Source organism: Saccopteryx bilineata, chromosome 4 (assembly GCF_036850765.1).
Source record: "Saccopteryx bilineata isolate mSacBil1 chromosome 4, mSacBil1_pri_phased_curated, whole genome shotgun sequence".
NCBI lineage: Eukaryota > Metazoa > Chordata > Mammalia > Chiroptera > Emballonuridae > Saccopteryx > Saccopteryx bilineata.
This window is the reverse complement of record NC_089493.1, coordinates 64,309,442-64,326,438: the sequence shown is the minus strand read 5'-3', so window position 1 is coordinate 64,326,438 and position 16,997 is coordinate 64,309,442. Positions and strand designations below refer to the sequence as shown.

General features: G+C 35.0%; 1 protein-coding gene across 7 annotated transcripts in view; it reads right to left on the bottom strand.

Annotated features, from left to right (window-relative positions):
- NEDD4 (NEDD4 E3 ubiquitin protein ligase) overlaps window positions 1-16,997 on the bottom strand; it is a 141,105-nt gene that overhangs the window by 43,439 nt on the left and 80,669 nt on the right. For all 7 annotated transcript variants that reach the window (XM_066276189.1, XM_066276190.1, XM_066276188.1 and 4 more), the window contains 3 exons: window positions 8,827-8,877; window positions 7,181-7,242; window positions 4,718-4,820 (listed from right to left, as the gene is read on the bottom strand). In XM_066276189.1, coding sequence (XP_066132286.1) covers window positions 4,718-4,820; window positions 7,181-7,242; window positions 8,827-8,877 — 216 coding nt within the window. The remainder of the gene's footprint in view (window positions 1-4,717; window positions 4,821-7,180; window positions 7,243-8,826; window positions 8,878-16,997) is intronic.

Genomic DNA, 16,997 nt, shown 5'->3' with positions numbered 1-16,997 from the left:
CTATATTGGGCACAGCCTTCCCACAGAGAAAGCACCTTGTACAGGGTAGAAATCAATAACTCCCTGAGAACTGAAAAAATATTACCAAGTGAAGGTGAAATATGTAAAGGCATGACAGAGAAGTGCAAATGATTTAGAATAATTGCGACAATGAACTCTAGTGACTGAACAGTAGTAATGACTCTCTGGTCTGACTTTTCTCTTTCTCCTCTGGACCAAAGGAAAGCATTTTGACAAAGTAAGAAAGCAGCAAAAAAGACAGTTCTGCTTAGTTTGTTCTGAATGCCAAGGAAGCACTGGAAATTTCCTAAGACTATCAAGAGGGTATATCTATATTATAAAGCCTTAAGCTAGATAGTCAGAATAAGAAATTAATTGAAAAGAGTAAAAAAAAAAAAAAAAGGTAACAAGAGTTAATGACATTTTTGATACCAGAAACCTCACAACAGAAAAGGTAGTAGGTAAAAGGTTTTACTAAATACTGGAATGGTTAGGAAAGCATAAATAAAGTAGTGAAGAAAACTTAAAAATTCTTCTAAAGGGAAGAACTTAAAAGGAAAGGACATCCTGAATGAATGAAAAGACTTAATATGATCTTGGCTAGGAAGACTCAATCTCACAATGCTGCCAATTCTACTCAAGTAAATTTATAAAGTTGCCTAGATTCCAATGAAACTATATTATGGATTTTAAAAAATAATGAAACACAGCGATTCTCAAGTTCAAATGCAAACACATACGTGCAATAAAAATCAGCAAAATTCTATGAAAGAAGAGCAACACATGGAGATTAACCTTACCAGATAAAACATCTTATAAACCACGAGAATTAAAGCTGTGTGGCAATGGAACATTCATAGGCAAGACAGCTCAACAGAATGGATTAGAAAGCCCAGGAAGAGACTCAAAATTGTAGGAATTTAGTATATAATAGAGCCATTTCAAATTTGTGGGGAAATAGGCAATGTACCTAGAAAATAGGAAAATAATTTAGATCACTACCGCACACCTTATACCGGGATGTTACAGATTGAGCAATATTTAAATGTTAAAAAACCAAACCAAAATGTATTAGAACAAACCTGGGGATTAAAATTAAAATATATATATTCGAAGACTGGGAAAGTATAACACCAAATTCAGAGCATAAAAGAGAAACTTGTTAAATGTGTTTGAAAAAGCCACAAATTTGAACATGGCAAAAAACTACTAAATCAAAGTAGCAGTTGACACACTGGCCAACATTTGATACTATAATAGACAGAAAGTAATTATATATATAAAATACATATACATGTATTTATAAAGAGGTTTTTTTTCCTAGGCACTGGGGATCCCACACTAAACTGTTGCGTGTCCACCAGTTAGATGGCTTGGAAGACAGAAGAGAATTATTTTATATTAAAGACTGTATCTAAAAATGAGCGGTCAGGGAGAAGTGCTAGGAAGGAAAGGAGCATTTTCTGGCAGTAGGGTTTCCTCAGCAAGGTGGACCTCTTCTTGGTAGCTCTGGGGGGACTGTTACAGCCTGAGGCAGAACTGAAGGTGCGAGGTAGAAGGAGAGGAAGAACTATTCTGGGAAAAGAGATGTGGAGGGGAAGTAACACTGACTCCCTTTCTTTCTTACTCTCTGTTATGTTTTCCTTTTAACCTCCTCTAGGGGACTGACATTTCTTTCTTTATATTTTTAGTGCCCAAACCCCATTCTGTTCCTTCCTTCTATCCTCTTCCTTTTTCTTTCCATCTATATTTACCTTCCTCCTCGCCTTTCCTTTAAATATCATAACATAGGACATACAACATCTAAAATTTAGTCTTACATACATTAAATTGAATTTTATTTTTCCAACTTCAATTTCAAAAACGATTCTGAGTTGATTTTCTATATTTTACTCTCAAAAAAGACTAACAAGTACTTTTTTGTTGAGTATGGTCATTATTTTTCTGCCAATTGACATTATTAATAAAAGGGTAGGCACTATTGCTTTAAAGGACTGTAAAAATATCCACAGCTAGAAATGTGGTACCAGAAAAATATTTAATATCTTCTTAAAGATTTCTCTCTTGTGGTTCTGCTTATTAAATTTATGTTATCCAAGTAAATCCAAGAGGGAAAAATTAATTTAAGAACTGTTTTTGGTCCTGGCTGGTTGGCTCAGCAGTAGAGTATCAGCCCAGCATATGGAAGTCTTGAGTTTGATTCCCGGTCAGGGCACACAGGAAAACTGGCCATTTGCTTCTCCACTCCTCCCTTCTTCTCTCTCTGTCTCTCTTCTCCTCCCATAGCCATGGCTCAAATGCTTTGAGCAAGTTGGTCCTGGGCACTGAGGATGGCTCCATGGCCTCACCTCAGGCACTGAAATAGCTTGGTTGCCAAGCAATGGAGCAGTGGCCCCAGATGGACAGAGCATCACCCTATATAGGGCTTATTGGGTGGATCCCCGTCAGGGCAGATGTGAGAGTCTGTCTCTCTGCCTCTCTGACTCTCACTTAATAATAAAAAATAAAAGTAAAACTATTTTTAAAAAGCCTGTTTCAGGTTTGAAAAAGTACAGTTGTACATTTTAACACTATTTAGAAAGACTGAGTTCTCATTTCCTATATATACAAAGTCTTCTGATTAGATGTGTTAGCTAACATTCTTTACAATAATTTTCTAAGTATCAATGAAATGCTACTTAATTACTAACCTTTAAGATGCAACTTCCCACAATTTAGTGGAGTCAAAGAAGGTCAGAAAGAAAGCCTTCAGAGCTCCAACAAATATTATATGTTAATGTTGTACCATACATACACCTAAATCTAAAGTTATAAGGGTCTGATAAATGTTCCATGATTGTCTATTATAGCCATATTTTTGTCTTACTAAGAAATACAGACTGCCTTAGAGTGAGCTTCTTATGAAGATTATAATTGTTTTCTTTAAATAGTAGAATTGTATATATTCAGTCACAAGCTCGATGTCAAAGGCAAGGGTTCTCTGGTCATTCAGCTACACAGAATATAAATAAGCACAGCCTCATGTGTTTGAATTCCTAGGGCCTTTCATAAATAAACTCCTACACGCACACATCTACTGAAATTATAAGGTGCATCCTGAGGGAATTCAAACATTGAGACAAGACCACAGAGTGAAGCGAAGCAGCTCTGCCCACAGAAACTGAATTGTGAATGAGGTACCTGTGATACGTGCGTGTGGGCAAGACTTGGAGCAGGTTGCTAAATAATAAAATGCTGTTAATTTTTTTAAAGTTACTAAATAAAGAATTTTCTTTCTTCACACCAGACATCCTTCATTTCAAACAGAATCTCATTATGCAAAATAAACCATGGACCAAAATGCCAGGTAGAAGAACTTTAATCCAATATGTACCTAAAAACTGTTAGGCAATTATTGCAGGATAAAGCAGAGAAGAACTAAAAAGGTAAAAAGGGTGATCAAATAAGTTAATACAGACATAAGAAAGGATACCAAGTTCTCTGACCGCCCAACTAAGGGCTAATTACATTCCGTGATTCAAAGAAAAAAGTTCTTTCAGTCAATTTCTGATTCAAAGCAACAATCTCATTTGTGTTCACAAAATATTCCCAGAAAGTTGTGTTGCAAAAACAGTGCTTATTCTCAAGCTTTCTTTCTCTTCTGGAGGTAGAGAGCCCAGACTCTGTGGAGCTTCCTCAGCTTTATAGTTCTTCTGAAGACCTAACCAGACCCTCAGGCAAAGAGCATCCGCAAGCGTGTGCGTGCACACACACTCTCACACACACACATACCCCTCCCAAGCAGATTGGAGCCAATATACGGTGTGCTTTCAGTAAGGGTCATTGAAGAAGATGCTATCTTTGGATAATACCGGTCCTGCAGTGGAGCCCTCAAGGACGGGTGTTTTTTGTTCCCTTTTCAAATCATGAATTTTTCTGCTGGAAGAAACTGTAGAGCTCATCTGGCACAACCCTGCCACTCTGCAAACAAAGAACCTGACGTTCAGGGAAGTTCAGGGACTCACAGAGTGATTTGGCTGGCTCATAGCAGACCTTGTGACTAGGATTCCGGTCTCCAAATCCCAGTCCAATTCTATTCCAAATACATGCTCTCGGCCTCTTCTTCACTCACCCCAGATGCATGTAGTTTTCTGCCCAAATACTTGACTTGGACTTCCTCTTATCCTGTCATCCATGAAAATTGTTAAATTCTATTTGCCCCAAATAAATGTTGCTTTTTAGATCACTTGAATTCTTTCTCTCTCTCCCTCTCTCTTTTCCTACCTTTCCTATGAGCCTCCTCCCCAACGATGAAAAGAATTCTATTTCATAAGAAAAATTCCTAATTAGTAGAGTCTCCTCAAAATTTCCATGTATTTAACTTATAGTGTGTTCTTACTTTAATGAAGAGGAACATGACATACATGGTTTAGAAAAAAAAACAAAGCTAGAAACAGATAATGACTTAATTACAATAAATGCTTTCATTTATAAATATTGCATTCTCTATTCTCTAACCTTTAAGAATGCCATTAATAATGGTCATTTATTCTATAGAAATATCCTAGAGTAAAGAAATATCTAATAAATGCTTGGGTTAAATAAATATCCAGGTAAATAATTTTTATTGCACACATTCACTTCATTGTATAAAGCTATTTTTTTTTCTTCACAGTGCAGTAAAATAAGAAACTAGGTATTTAATTTTCAGTTTAGACAAACAGTTATAAAATCTCACCTCCAATTCCTCAGCCTGTTCTGCGTTATCTTCTTCTGAGCCACTGGCTTTAGGTAAATAAGTCATTTTTAGTCTCAGATAACCTTTAACTCTTGATTTGTGACTGTAGAAAAGAAAATAATTATTCACGAAACTTTAACACTAGGAAGAAAAGTACTCATTTACTAAAAGTTTGTTAACACCCATTAGCTAGTAGATGAGACTCAAAGACAAGCTGCAGTGAAGAAGATATCTAGTAAAAAGAATAAATGGAAGAGAAAAAATAACATAATAAATCTTATAATTGTTGTGAGGGAAATAAGATACTGAGGAAGTTTAAGTGATAGATCAGAGAGAATTTGAAAGAGAAGTTGGCGCTGGAGGTGGGACTTGAAGACTGGGGAGGATTTTGATCTGCGGCAGTGAAGGGAAAGCCTATGAGTGAAGAACGGAGCAGAAACAAGGAATAGGCAGGAAACCTACGGAGCAGTAAAGGAAAAGGCAGTGGTTGAGTCTGGCTGGATGACGGGGCACATAAAGGAGGTGGAGACGGTATGATGATGAGGTTCAGGTGAAACAAGGGAACCTAGAGATTGTATTTTGCATACTCTGTGGAGCCAGAGAATTTGGGAGATAGGGAAAGGCACCCTCAGAGATGGGCTTTCAATGTACTAGTCTAAGCCACATTGTATAAATTGAAAGAAGAGTGAAGAGGAAAGCCTGGTAACTATTTGGAACCTCCATCGCACTTTCACAGCTGTATGAATCTGCCCTGTACTAATTTACCTAATCCTATTTTCGTAATGTATCACCTCTTTGAATAATGAGTTATCTAAGCTAAGGGTTGTTTCCCCACTGTATTAATATTTTAAAATTTTAAACCTGTCTTTCTTAAGCTTCTAACTTAAGACTTATTGCCCCCCCATCAATTCTAACATCCTATTTACTTTAAAAATCTTTGCTTCTCCCTCCCACCTTTCTATATGGCTTTCTTTTCTCTTAGTGATTTTTATAGATAGCAGTTATGTAACCAATTAGCCTTTGTCTTTTCTAGACAAGAGTCCTAATCTTATTATTCTGTCTTCAAGAAATATGCTTCCCTCGCTCCTCCCTGAATCCTTTTAGTTATTCTGTGCATAGTTCTCACAGATCTGAGTATACCTTTCCTAAGTGGTCAATTCCATTTCTGAGCTTACTTCCAAGGTCAGTAACGGTGGCCCATCACCATATATAATTAAGGGTTGTGAACACTCTGACTTGTTGCTATACCAGGTAGATTCAAAAAACTTGTTCTGATAATGTTTTATAGAAGAGTTTCTCTACAATGATATCTTTCATATATTTTCATTTAGATAATAAGCCTGTGGCTTTGGACTTAATGGGGCTAAAGAAAAAAAAAATCTAGGAATGTAGTACATTTTCTATCTGAATGAAGTTCTTCCTGCATTTGCAGTATTATCCAGTAGAGACAGAAGATGTAAACTGTTATAGTTTTTAAAGATAAGGTTACTAGAAAGCATCTGACAAATTGAAAAGCAGGCTACTAGAAAAGTCAAATAAGAGAAGAAATATTTATTTCGTTGTCCCAGTCTAAAATTAAAGTAAGAAAAGAGTTATATTCCTAGACTTCTATAGAAATTAATATGTGACTTCTCTTGGAGAAAGTAAATATTAATAGTCAGAGAGCATTGTCCCTTTTGTTTTCATATTTATATTACAAAGAGAAAAATTTAAAATAATTTTTAAAATGAAAAAAATTTTGCTAAGTTCCCAGTTCCCATAGTATGCTTTTCAAATGCATTTTTTAGTAAAAAAAAAAAAAAAAGACAAATATTGTTTTCACAGATGTCCTTCCTCTGCTCTGCTTTGACCTTTTTGACAGTAAATCCACACACATGTCTTGACCAGTTTTCACTTTACTATGTGGTTCAGAAGATCAAAAGGAGTTTTATTTACAGCTTAAACTTTTGTATTTTGACAAAAATCAAGTTAATTTAGTTTAGGAAAATGAAATTATGAATTCTAAATATTTGAGTTTTCTAAAATACCTTTTTTAAATTAAGTATACAAAATGTCATTAGGTTTTTCTGAAACTGTTTTTGCGCACGTCCAGTTGGATATTAGTTTTAGGGGAACTGATGTTTGTGATTTTTTTTAAAGTGTAGTATGACAAAATTACATATACTTTACAAAATAAAATCAATATAAAAATATAAAATTTAGCGTTTTAGTCTGGTAAGTATTAGGGGGACAAATCTTTCCCAAAAGGATGTTATCACTTTCCTGTATTTTCAAAATTTTTTGTACTATGTATATATTTTATTTTGTAATCAAACATAACAATAAAGCTCTTAAAAATAATGTAATATTTATAAGTATCTTATTTACAATGGTTTAAACCTTGAATTTTCAAAGTAGCTACTGTAAGGTATAACAAAGAAATTTTTAAAAACTTAATTATGTTATTATTTTATATTTACTGACCTTCTTGGGTGAAGAACAAAATCCTTAAATGTATATGGTCTCTCCATTCTTGGATTTTCTGTCTAGAATAAAACAGTGGGTTTTCAAGATATAGCTATAACACCCAAATAGGTACTTTTCAAGAATATTCATGAACAATGATCTAAGTCATAATTGAAGTTATAACTGAGAAAAAAGTAGCCGTAAATTAAATGGTTACAACCAGTAGTGCTTTCACTTTTCTGCACCATAGGAATTGCAATCACAAATCAGTAGAAAACTAGCTGAGCAGGTGTGTTGTGGAGCCAAAAATAGGGTAGGAAATGAAAAAACAGTAGAGTGGTTAGTGGAATATGTCATGTCAGAAAGTTGGCATGGTTAGAGCAAAGAGACAATTCTAGCAGAATGGAAAAGTAAACAGTGTGGAAAATAAGACTGAATTTAATATATTATTAAAAGCTTGTAATTTCTGAAGACTGAAGAGAGACAGTAAATATCTCAAAAGACTGATATAGTGGCCCTGGCCAGGTAGCTCAGTAGGTTAGAGCATCATCCCCATACGCTCAAGTTGCAGCTTCAATCCCCCCTCAGGGCACATACAAGAATCAACCAATGAATGATAAATAAGTGGAACAACAAACTGATGTTTCTCTCTCTCTCCCCCGCCAAAATCAATAAATTAAAAAAAAATAAGACTGAAATAATATAGAAGTATTACTTCTCTTTCTTATCAAGTTCATCAGCCTTTTGTTTTTATTATCCTTTACTTCCCTGTTGCATTTTGCATTGTTAACTACACGTTCAGTCATGAAACTTTTGAATTCTTATGCTGTTACCTTACTCGGTTCTTTTCCTGCCTTGCCTTGTCTGTCTTTTCCTTCTCCTCTGACAGACCCACCCTGTCTCAGGTTCAGTGGCTGGCCTTTGATACTTTCATCTCTCTTAATTTGGACAGCTGATCATTCTCAGAGATCTGTGGTTACCTCGACAGTGATAACCCTCAATCCTCTCAGTCCCTTTTCCCTACACAATTGATTTTCATATCTCTGTCAGCTGCCACTTTAAGTTTTCATTTCTCCTGTTTTCTACTGAAATTCAATATGGCAAAAAAATAAATGTATCATATTTCAAAACAAAAAGGCTTTTTTCCCTAACTTTTCTATCTGAAATATTACCCTTATCTCTCAAATTCAACTTGTAGTATCTGTACTATTTGTTTATTTGACCTCCTGGCCCCAGTCAAACTTGGTCCTTTTATTATAAAATGTTTCCTAAACTGTTTTCCTTCATTGCTATATGCTTGGTCTATATTCAGTTTCATGTCTATATTGTTATAATCTGACTTAGTTTCTTTCAGTAAGCCTAGGCTCTTCGCACTCTAGTTATTTTGTAGAATATTTCCAAACTGATCTTCCTCAAATAATGTTTTAATAATATCAACTAACTTCAATGGCTCCATTTCTTACTGGGGCTCATGTAAGGGAATCTTGAATATAAAATTAAAATGGAAAACTGAGAAGTGTTTTCAGAAAAAAATATACTCAAGAAATGATAGCAGTATATATTTTAGAAGTCAAATATTTATATTAATTACAGTTTATTTTTATATATTTATCAAAATAAAAATAATAAACATAAAAAGTATATTCATGAACATTTACACTAACCGGTAATGGGTAAAGAGGAACATCCACTTGACCTAGGAAATCATCTCTTGTCTATAAGAGAAAAAAGAAAAAAATAAGATTAGTAATTTCCTTAATTCTTCTAGAAAAAAAAAATTTTTTTTGTATTTTTCTGAAGTTGGAAACGGGGAGGCAGTCAGACAGACTTCTGCATGCGCCCGACAGGGATCCACCCGGCACGCCCACCAGGGGGCGATGCTTTGCCCATCTGGGGCATTGCTCTGTTGCAACCAGAGCCATTCTAGCGCCTGAGGCAGAGGTCACAGAGCCATCCTTAGTGCCCAGGCCAGCTTTACTCCAATGGAGCCTTGGCTGCGGGAGGGGAAGAGAGAGACAGAGAGGAAGGAGAGGGAGAGGGGTGGAGAAGCAGATGGGCACTTCTTCTGTGTGCCCTGGCCGGGAATCGAACCCAGGACTCCTGCACGCCAGGCCAACGCTCTACCACTGAGCCAACCGGCCAGGGCCAGAAAATTTTGATGAGCTACTGCCACTATTCACAAAAAAATTGTAGAAGTTTTTTGTTGTTGTCAATCCTATACAATATCAATAGAAAATAAAAACGTAATATAGTATAACTTCTGGTAATGGCAGAATAGAGTATATTAGATCAATACTTTTGCAGATACTAGTTATATAATCTGAAAAAAGTTAAAAATAACTATTTGAAATCACCAAGATTGATCAAAAGCAGACAGAAACTGGAGGAGAGTCAATCTTGAAAGAAGGAAATATACTGAGTAGGACTCATATTTATCTGGCTTTTTACCCAGTAGTAATTCACAGTTCATATGGTGAAGTGATTAGAACATAAGCAGAAGTCTGAAATCTTACTTGTTTGAGGAAATAGAAGACCTAGTTTAAGGTTAACAGCATAACTGGAAAGTGAGAAGGACAATCCCTAAAGGAAGAAGCCACAAGAGTCCCTCCAAATATTTATATATATAAATTTTACCCAAATTCCTAGCTGATTCTTGAACACTATATGTGAAAAGTAACAGCTAGAAGGCTGAAAGAACTGAGCATAGTTTTCAGTTGATGTCTACCTGATGGGAGATAGCATTTAGAGTTCTGCTAAATTAACAACTGGCTAGAACAAAAATCAACAGCCTTCAAGGGAGAGATAAAATTTATCATCGCCATCATATACCACACACACTGTCCAGTATATAATAAAAATTTTCTAACCATACAAAGAAATATGATTTGGTATCAAAAGAAATATAATTAATAGAAACCAATCACAAGATGAGCCAGATCTAGGAATTAGCAGTCAGGGAAATTAAAATATTGATAGCTATTATATAGATGTTTAAGGATTTAAAAGGAAAATAAGGTTATAATGAATGAATGGATAGGAAATCTCAGCAGTGAAATGTAAATTCTAAAAATGAATCAAATGAATATTTTAGAAATAAAAAATACATCTGAATTAAAAATCAGTGGGTGGGCTTAACATATATGATTGAAGATAACAAGAGAAAATTTATGTTAACTTGTAGATATATCCATAGAGTTTATCTAATATAAAAAATAAAGAGCATTTGTGAAAAAATATCAAGCAGTCAAGAGAGGGGGAATAGGGCAGAAAAATATTTGAAGAATAAAATAGTCATTTCCTTCCACTGTTAACATCTTACATAACCTCAGCAAAATGATCCAACCCAGGAATACTATTACTTAACCTATAGACCTTATTCTAATTTTGCTAAGTGTCCCATTAATTTTGATCCAGGGTCCAATTTAGTATTACATATTGTATTTAATTGTTGTCTCCTTAGTTTCTTTTAATCTGGAAAGTACCTCAGTCTTTCTTTGTCTTTTATAATCTTGAGATTTTTTTTTTTTTTACAGAGACAGAGAGTCAGAGAGAGGGATAGACAGGGACAGACAGACAGGAACGGAGAGATGAGAAGCATCAATCATTAGTTTTTCGTTGCGTGTTGCAACACCTTAGCTGTTCATTGATTGCTTTCTCATAATGCCTTGACCGCGGGCCTTCAGCAGACCAAGTAACCCCTTGCTCGAGCCAGCGACCTTGGCCTCTAGCCAGTTGGGCTCAAGCCAGTGAGCTTTGCTCCAACCAGATGAGCCTACACTCAAGTTGGAGACCTCGGGGTCTTGAACCTGGGTCTTCCACATCCCAGTCCGATGCTCTATCCCCTGCGCCACCACCTGGTCAGGCTATAATCTTGAGATTTTTGAAGAGTACTGGCTAATTACAGAATGTCTCTGGGTTTGTCTAATGTTTTTTCATGGCTGAATTTAGGTTACACACTTCTGAGACAAGAAGACCATGTAAGTGGTGCTTGTGCTTTTCTTAGTACATCATAATAGCGAATAAACAATGGAATATTACATATTATGGACAGTTAAGGACCACTAAATATTTGAAAAACAGAGACCTAATTAAAAGGGCAAACAGAAGGAAGGGAGTCAGATGAATAAGAATCAAATCAGACTGGAGGAGAGATACTTCATAAAAACTGTATTACTATTCTGAAAGATAAGAGATAAAACATCTGTCAACCAAATTATAAAGCTATAAAAAAAAGCAGAAAATGAGAAAGAATTCTTAGGAATTAAAAATATAACTTAAATTATAATTTTAAGATAGAGTTGGAAGATAAAGTTAAAAATTTTCTCAAAAAGTAGAATTAAAAACAAACTAAAATTTTTTAAATGAAAAATTCTCAAATAAAATAATAGGACATATTTAAAAGTTAACATCTAAATAATATGTATTTCAGGAAAGAAAGAAAAGGGAGGATATTATCAAAGAACTATTTTAAGAACCTTCCTTGAACTCAAAAAATTTAATTTCGAGAGTGAAAGACTCCACTGAGTATTAGGCAAATTGCATGAATAAAAGACACACATCAAGGCACATCATTGTGACATTTCAGAGCACCAGAGATAAAGCAATTTTAAATGTTTTGAGACACAAAGAGATCATACCCAAACTAAAAGAGACATAATGCCTCCAAAATTATGAAAGAAAAATATTTCCTAAATAGAATTTTATACCCAAACTATCCTTTTCAATGATAAAGGTAGAATAAAGACATTTTCAGACATTGGTGTTCTTAGGAATGTAATGGAGGATATAATTTATCAAAATGAGGGAGTTCACCATGGGAAGGGAAGATACAGGGGATTCAAAACAGGAGAGAAGCAAAAATGATACCCAGGATGATGGGGAATTCTCAGAATAACAATAGTGTAAGACCCACAGAACAATAAGAGGGATGCTTTTAGAAGAATAGGAAAAATCATAGCTAATTAATAGGGTTTTGTTAGAACTAAATGAAATAATTATATTTCATTTAGTTCTAACAAATAATTATATTATGCAAAGTGCTTTGCATAATACCCAACATACAATAAGCATTCAATAAGTGTTAGCTGTTATATTTGAAATGATGGATTCTACAATGAACTTCCTGCTCTCTTTCCTCTGGACCAGTCTGTGGAAATTTCAAACAGGTACATACAATAAAAAAAGCATGGCTAGAGATCGAAACCCTAACAAACTAGCTTAGTTTAGGGTCATATTCCTATTCTAGAACAAGACTTAGTGATTCTTTTTGAAATGAAGTTCGGTTTTATTGATACCTTCAAGGCTGTGCTATGGTATTTTTATTTATTTCTGTGTTTATCACAAGTAGATGTTATATCCCATAAATCTGATCTTTAACACGCTTTAAGTAAGGAAGTAAAATATAGCAAAATATAGTAAAATCTCAACTAGTATGACTGAGGAATAAAATATTTTGGTTGGCTGAATTATCTAACTTAGGTTTAGGCTTAACCAGGCCAAAAAAAAAAAATACTTTTGGGTTCAGTCTTATTGAATAGTCATGCCCTTAGTAAACTGAATATAGTCATCTATTTGATGATTCATAACCCTGCAGTACTTCAAAAACATGGATATGCTAAATAATCACTTGAGTAACACAGGTATAGAATAAAGTTTCTCAACTTGGGCACTGTTGACAATTTTAGCCAGATAAGTCTTTTATTTTATTTCTTTTTAATTTTTATTTTTTGTGAGGGCTGTCCCATGCATTGAAAGACATTTAACATCCCTGGACTCTACCTATTAGATGCCAGTACCATTTCTCCTCCAGTATGACAACCAAAAATGTCTCTTGGCATTTGCCCCTGGACATCAAAACTGTCCCTGGTTGAGAACCAGTGGAAAGAAGGTATGAAACCGATTGTCTCAACCAATGAACAAAAGACTCCCTCTCCACCTTTTTTTTTTAAAAAAAAGCTTTATTGATATATAATTCACAACCTATACAATTCCCCCACTTAAAGTGTACAATTTTAAAATATTTTCATCCCCCCCCCAAAAGAAAACCCATACCCATTTTCTTCCTCTTTCCTCAGGCCTAGGCAACTACCAATCTACTTTTTATCTCTGTGGGTTTGCCTAGACTGGACATTTTATAATATATATTCCTTTATGCCTGACTTCTTTCACAGACCATAATGATTTTAAGGTACATTCATGTTGTGACTTCGTTCTTTTTTTTTTTAATTGCCAAACATTATATTATATAGCTATACCACATTTATTTTTCCATTTATCAGCTGACTGACATTGAGGTTTACAGTTTTTGGCTATTATAAATAATGCAGCTATGAACATTCAAGTCCAAGTTTTCGTGCTAATATATGTTTTAATTTCTCTAAGGTATATATACCTGGGAATGAAATTGTTGGGTCATATGGTAATTCTGTTTAAACTTTTTGAGGAATGGCCAGACATCCCAATGTGGCTACACCACTTTACATTTCCATCAGCACTGTAGGAGCGTTCCAGTTTATCCATATCCTCGCCACTGTTAACTACTACCTCTCTTTCTGATAATTGCCCTCCTAGTGGATGTGCTATGGTATCTCATTGTGGCTTTGTTTACATTTCCATAATGGCTAATGATACTGCCTATCTTTTCATGTGTTTATTGTGCTCCTTATTTATTAAAAACTCTTAACTTATAACTATCCCCTAGGTATTCATCTTCATTGGAGAGTATGTGCCTGGTCACTGCAGGACAGAAAGAAAACATTTCATCCCACATACTGTTGCTCCATACTCCTTGTTCATTGATTGCATTCTGTGAACAAAACACAGAACAAGATTCCCATATAATGAAAATTTCCATGTCTCAAGTAACTCTGGTATATAAAAATGTATTTTAAGAAGTTCTTGCCACACATCTTCCTTTTTTGAAACAAGTAATTTGAAATGACTTTATTTCTACTTAAAATGAAATGATCCCAGAAAACTAGATTTCTACTATTAGAAGAATCAACACATTTTTAAAACTAAAAAAATCAATATGCCTGGTCTGAGGAGCTGGAGAATCTAAAACTAGAAACTATCCTGGAAAGTCTGGGACATATGATTGCTATAAATATGGACAAATAAAAGTTCTTTTTCAGAACTATGTTGAATAAGAGTAGAGAGAGTGGGCAGACTTGTCTTGTTCCTGACTTTAGAGGAAAAGCTTTCATTTTTTCACCATTTAGTCTGATATTAGATGATGGTTTGTCTTATATGGTCTTTATTATGTTGGGGTACTTTTCTTCTATTCTGATTTTATTGAGTGTTTTAAACATAAAGGGATGGTGTATCTTATCAAATACCTTTTCTGCATCTATTGATAGGATCATATGATTTTTGTTCTTAGTTCCGGAAGTTTTAGCCAGAGTGATCAGGCAAGAGAAAGAAATAAAAGGCATCCATATTGAGAAAGAAGAAGTTAAGGTATCACTTTTTGCAGATGATATAATCCTGTACATGGAAAACCCCAAAGACTCCACCAAAAAAAACTATTAGAAACAATGAACTAATACAGTAAAGTCGCAGGATACAAAATCAATATACAAAAAAGTCCATTGCTTTTCTATATGCCAATGATGAAACACTGACAAATTCATGCAAAACCCCCCACAATTTCTTTTACAATTGCAACAAAAAAAATAAAATACCTAGGAATATAGTTAACAAAGGATGTGAAAACTACAAAACATTATTAAAAGAAATGGAAAAAGACACAATGAAATGGAAAAGTATTCAATGTTCATGGATTGGAAGAATTAACATAGTTAAAATGGCCATATTACCCAAAGCGATATACAAATATAATGCAATCCCCATCAAAATCCCAATGTCATTTTTTAAAGAAATAGAACAAAAAGTTACCAGGTTTGTATGGAACCATAAAAATCCCCACATAGCCAACATAATCCTGAGGAAAAAGAATGAAGCTGGAGGTATCACACTACCTGACTTCAAATTATACTATAGAGCCACAATAATCAAAACAACATGGTATTGGCAGAAAAAGAGACATGCAGACCAATGGAACAGAATTGAGAGCCCAGAAATAAAACCACATATATATGGACAAATTATCTTTGACAAAGGAGCCAAAACACACAATGGAGAAAAGAAAGCTGCTTCAATAAATAGTGCTGGGAAAATTGAAAAGCCACATGCAAAAGAATGAAACTTGACTAGTTTGTCCCCCTGCACAAAAATTAATTAAAAATGGATCAAAGATCTAAATATAATATCCAAAACAATAAATTACATAGAAGAAAACATTGGTACTAAGCTTATAGACCTTGGCCATAGAGAACAATTTGTAAATTTGACCCCAAAGGCAAGGGAAGTAAAGGCAAAATAAAAGAATGTGACTACATCAAACTAAAAAGCTTCTGCACAGCAAAAGAAACTGACAACAAAACAAACAGGCAGCCAACTAAATGGGAGATGATATTTGCAAACAACAGCTCCAATAAGGGGTTAATATCCAAAATAATAAAGAACCCACAAAGCTTAGCAACAAACAAGCAAACAGCCTGACCATGCAGTGGTGCAGTGGATAGAGCGTCAGACTGGGATGCAGAGGACCCAAGTTCGAGACCCCGAGGTCGCCAGCTTGAGCGTGGGCTCATCTGGCTTGAGCAAAGCTCACCAGCTTGAACCCAAGGTCGCTGGCTTGAGCAAGGGGTTACTCGGTCTGCTGAAGGCTCACGGTCAAGGCACATGTGAGAAAGCAATCAATGAACAACTAAGGTGTCACAATGTGCAACGAAAAACTAATGATTGATGATTCTCATCTCTCTCCATTCCTGTCTGTCTGTCCCTATCTATCCCTCTCTCTGACTCTCTCTCTGTCTCTGTAAAAAAACAAAACAAAACAAAAAACCAAAAAAAAAACAAATAAGCAAACAATCCAATTAAAAATGGAGAGAGGACCTGAACAGACAATTCTCCAAAGAGGACATACAAATGGCCAACAGATAAAAAGATGCTCATATTCACTAGCTATTAGAGAAATGCAAATCAAAACTACAATGAGATACTATCTCACATCTGTTAGTTGGCTATTATCAACAAGACAGATAATAACAAGTGTTGGAGGGGCTGTGGAAAGAAAGGGACCCTCATTCACTGCTGGTGGGAATGCAAATTAGTACAACCATTATGAAAGAAAGTATGGCGGTTCCTCAAAAAATAAAGAATAGGATTTCTGTAGGATCCAGCAATTCCTCTACTGAGTATCTATCCCTAAAACTCGAAAACATTGGTACGTAAAGACACATGCCCCCCATGTTCACCACAGCATTATTCACAGTGGCCAAGACATGGAAACAACCAAAGCGTCCCTCGATAGATGACTGGATTAAGAAGATGTGGTACATACATACAATTAAATACTACTCAGCCATAAGAAACGATGACATAGTGCCATTTACAACACGGATGGACTCTGAGAACATTATACTGAGTCAAATAAGTAAATCAGAAAAGCTATGAACTTTATGATTTCACACATAGGTGGGATATAAAACTGAGACTTATGGGCATAAATAAAACTGAAGTGGTTACCAGGGAAAGAGGGACATGGGGGAGTGGAACAGGGGAGGGTGTGAGGGGAAGGGTGTAAAGAGGGACAAATATAAGGTGATGGAAAATTATTTGACCTTAGGTGGTAAACATAACCAACAGTTCATTTCTATAAACAGCTATAGAAATGTTTACCTGAAACCAGTGTACTCTTATTGATCAATGTCACTGTGTTAAAGTTAATTTTCTATATAAATTTTAAACATAAAAAACAGTTCTTTTTCCA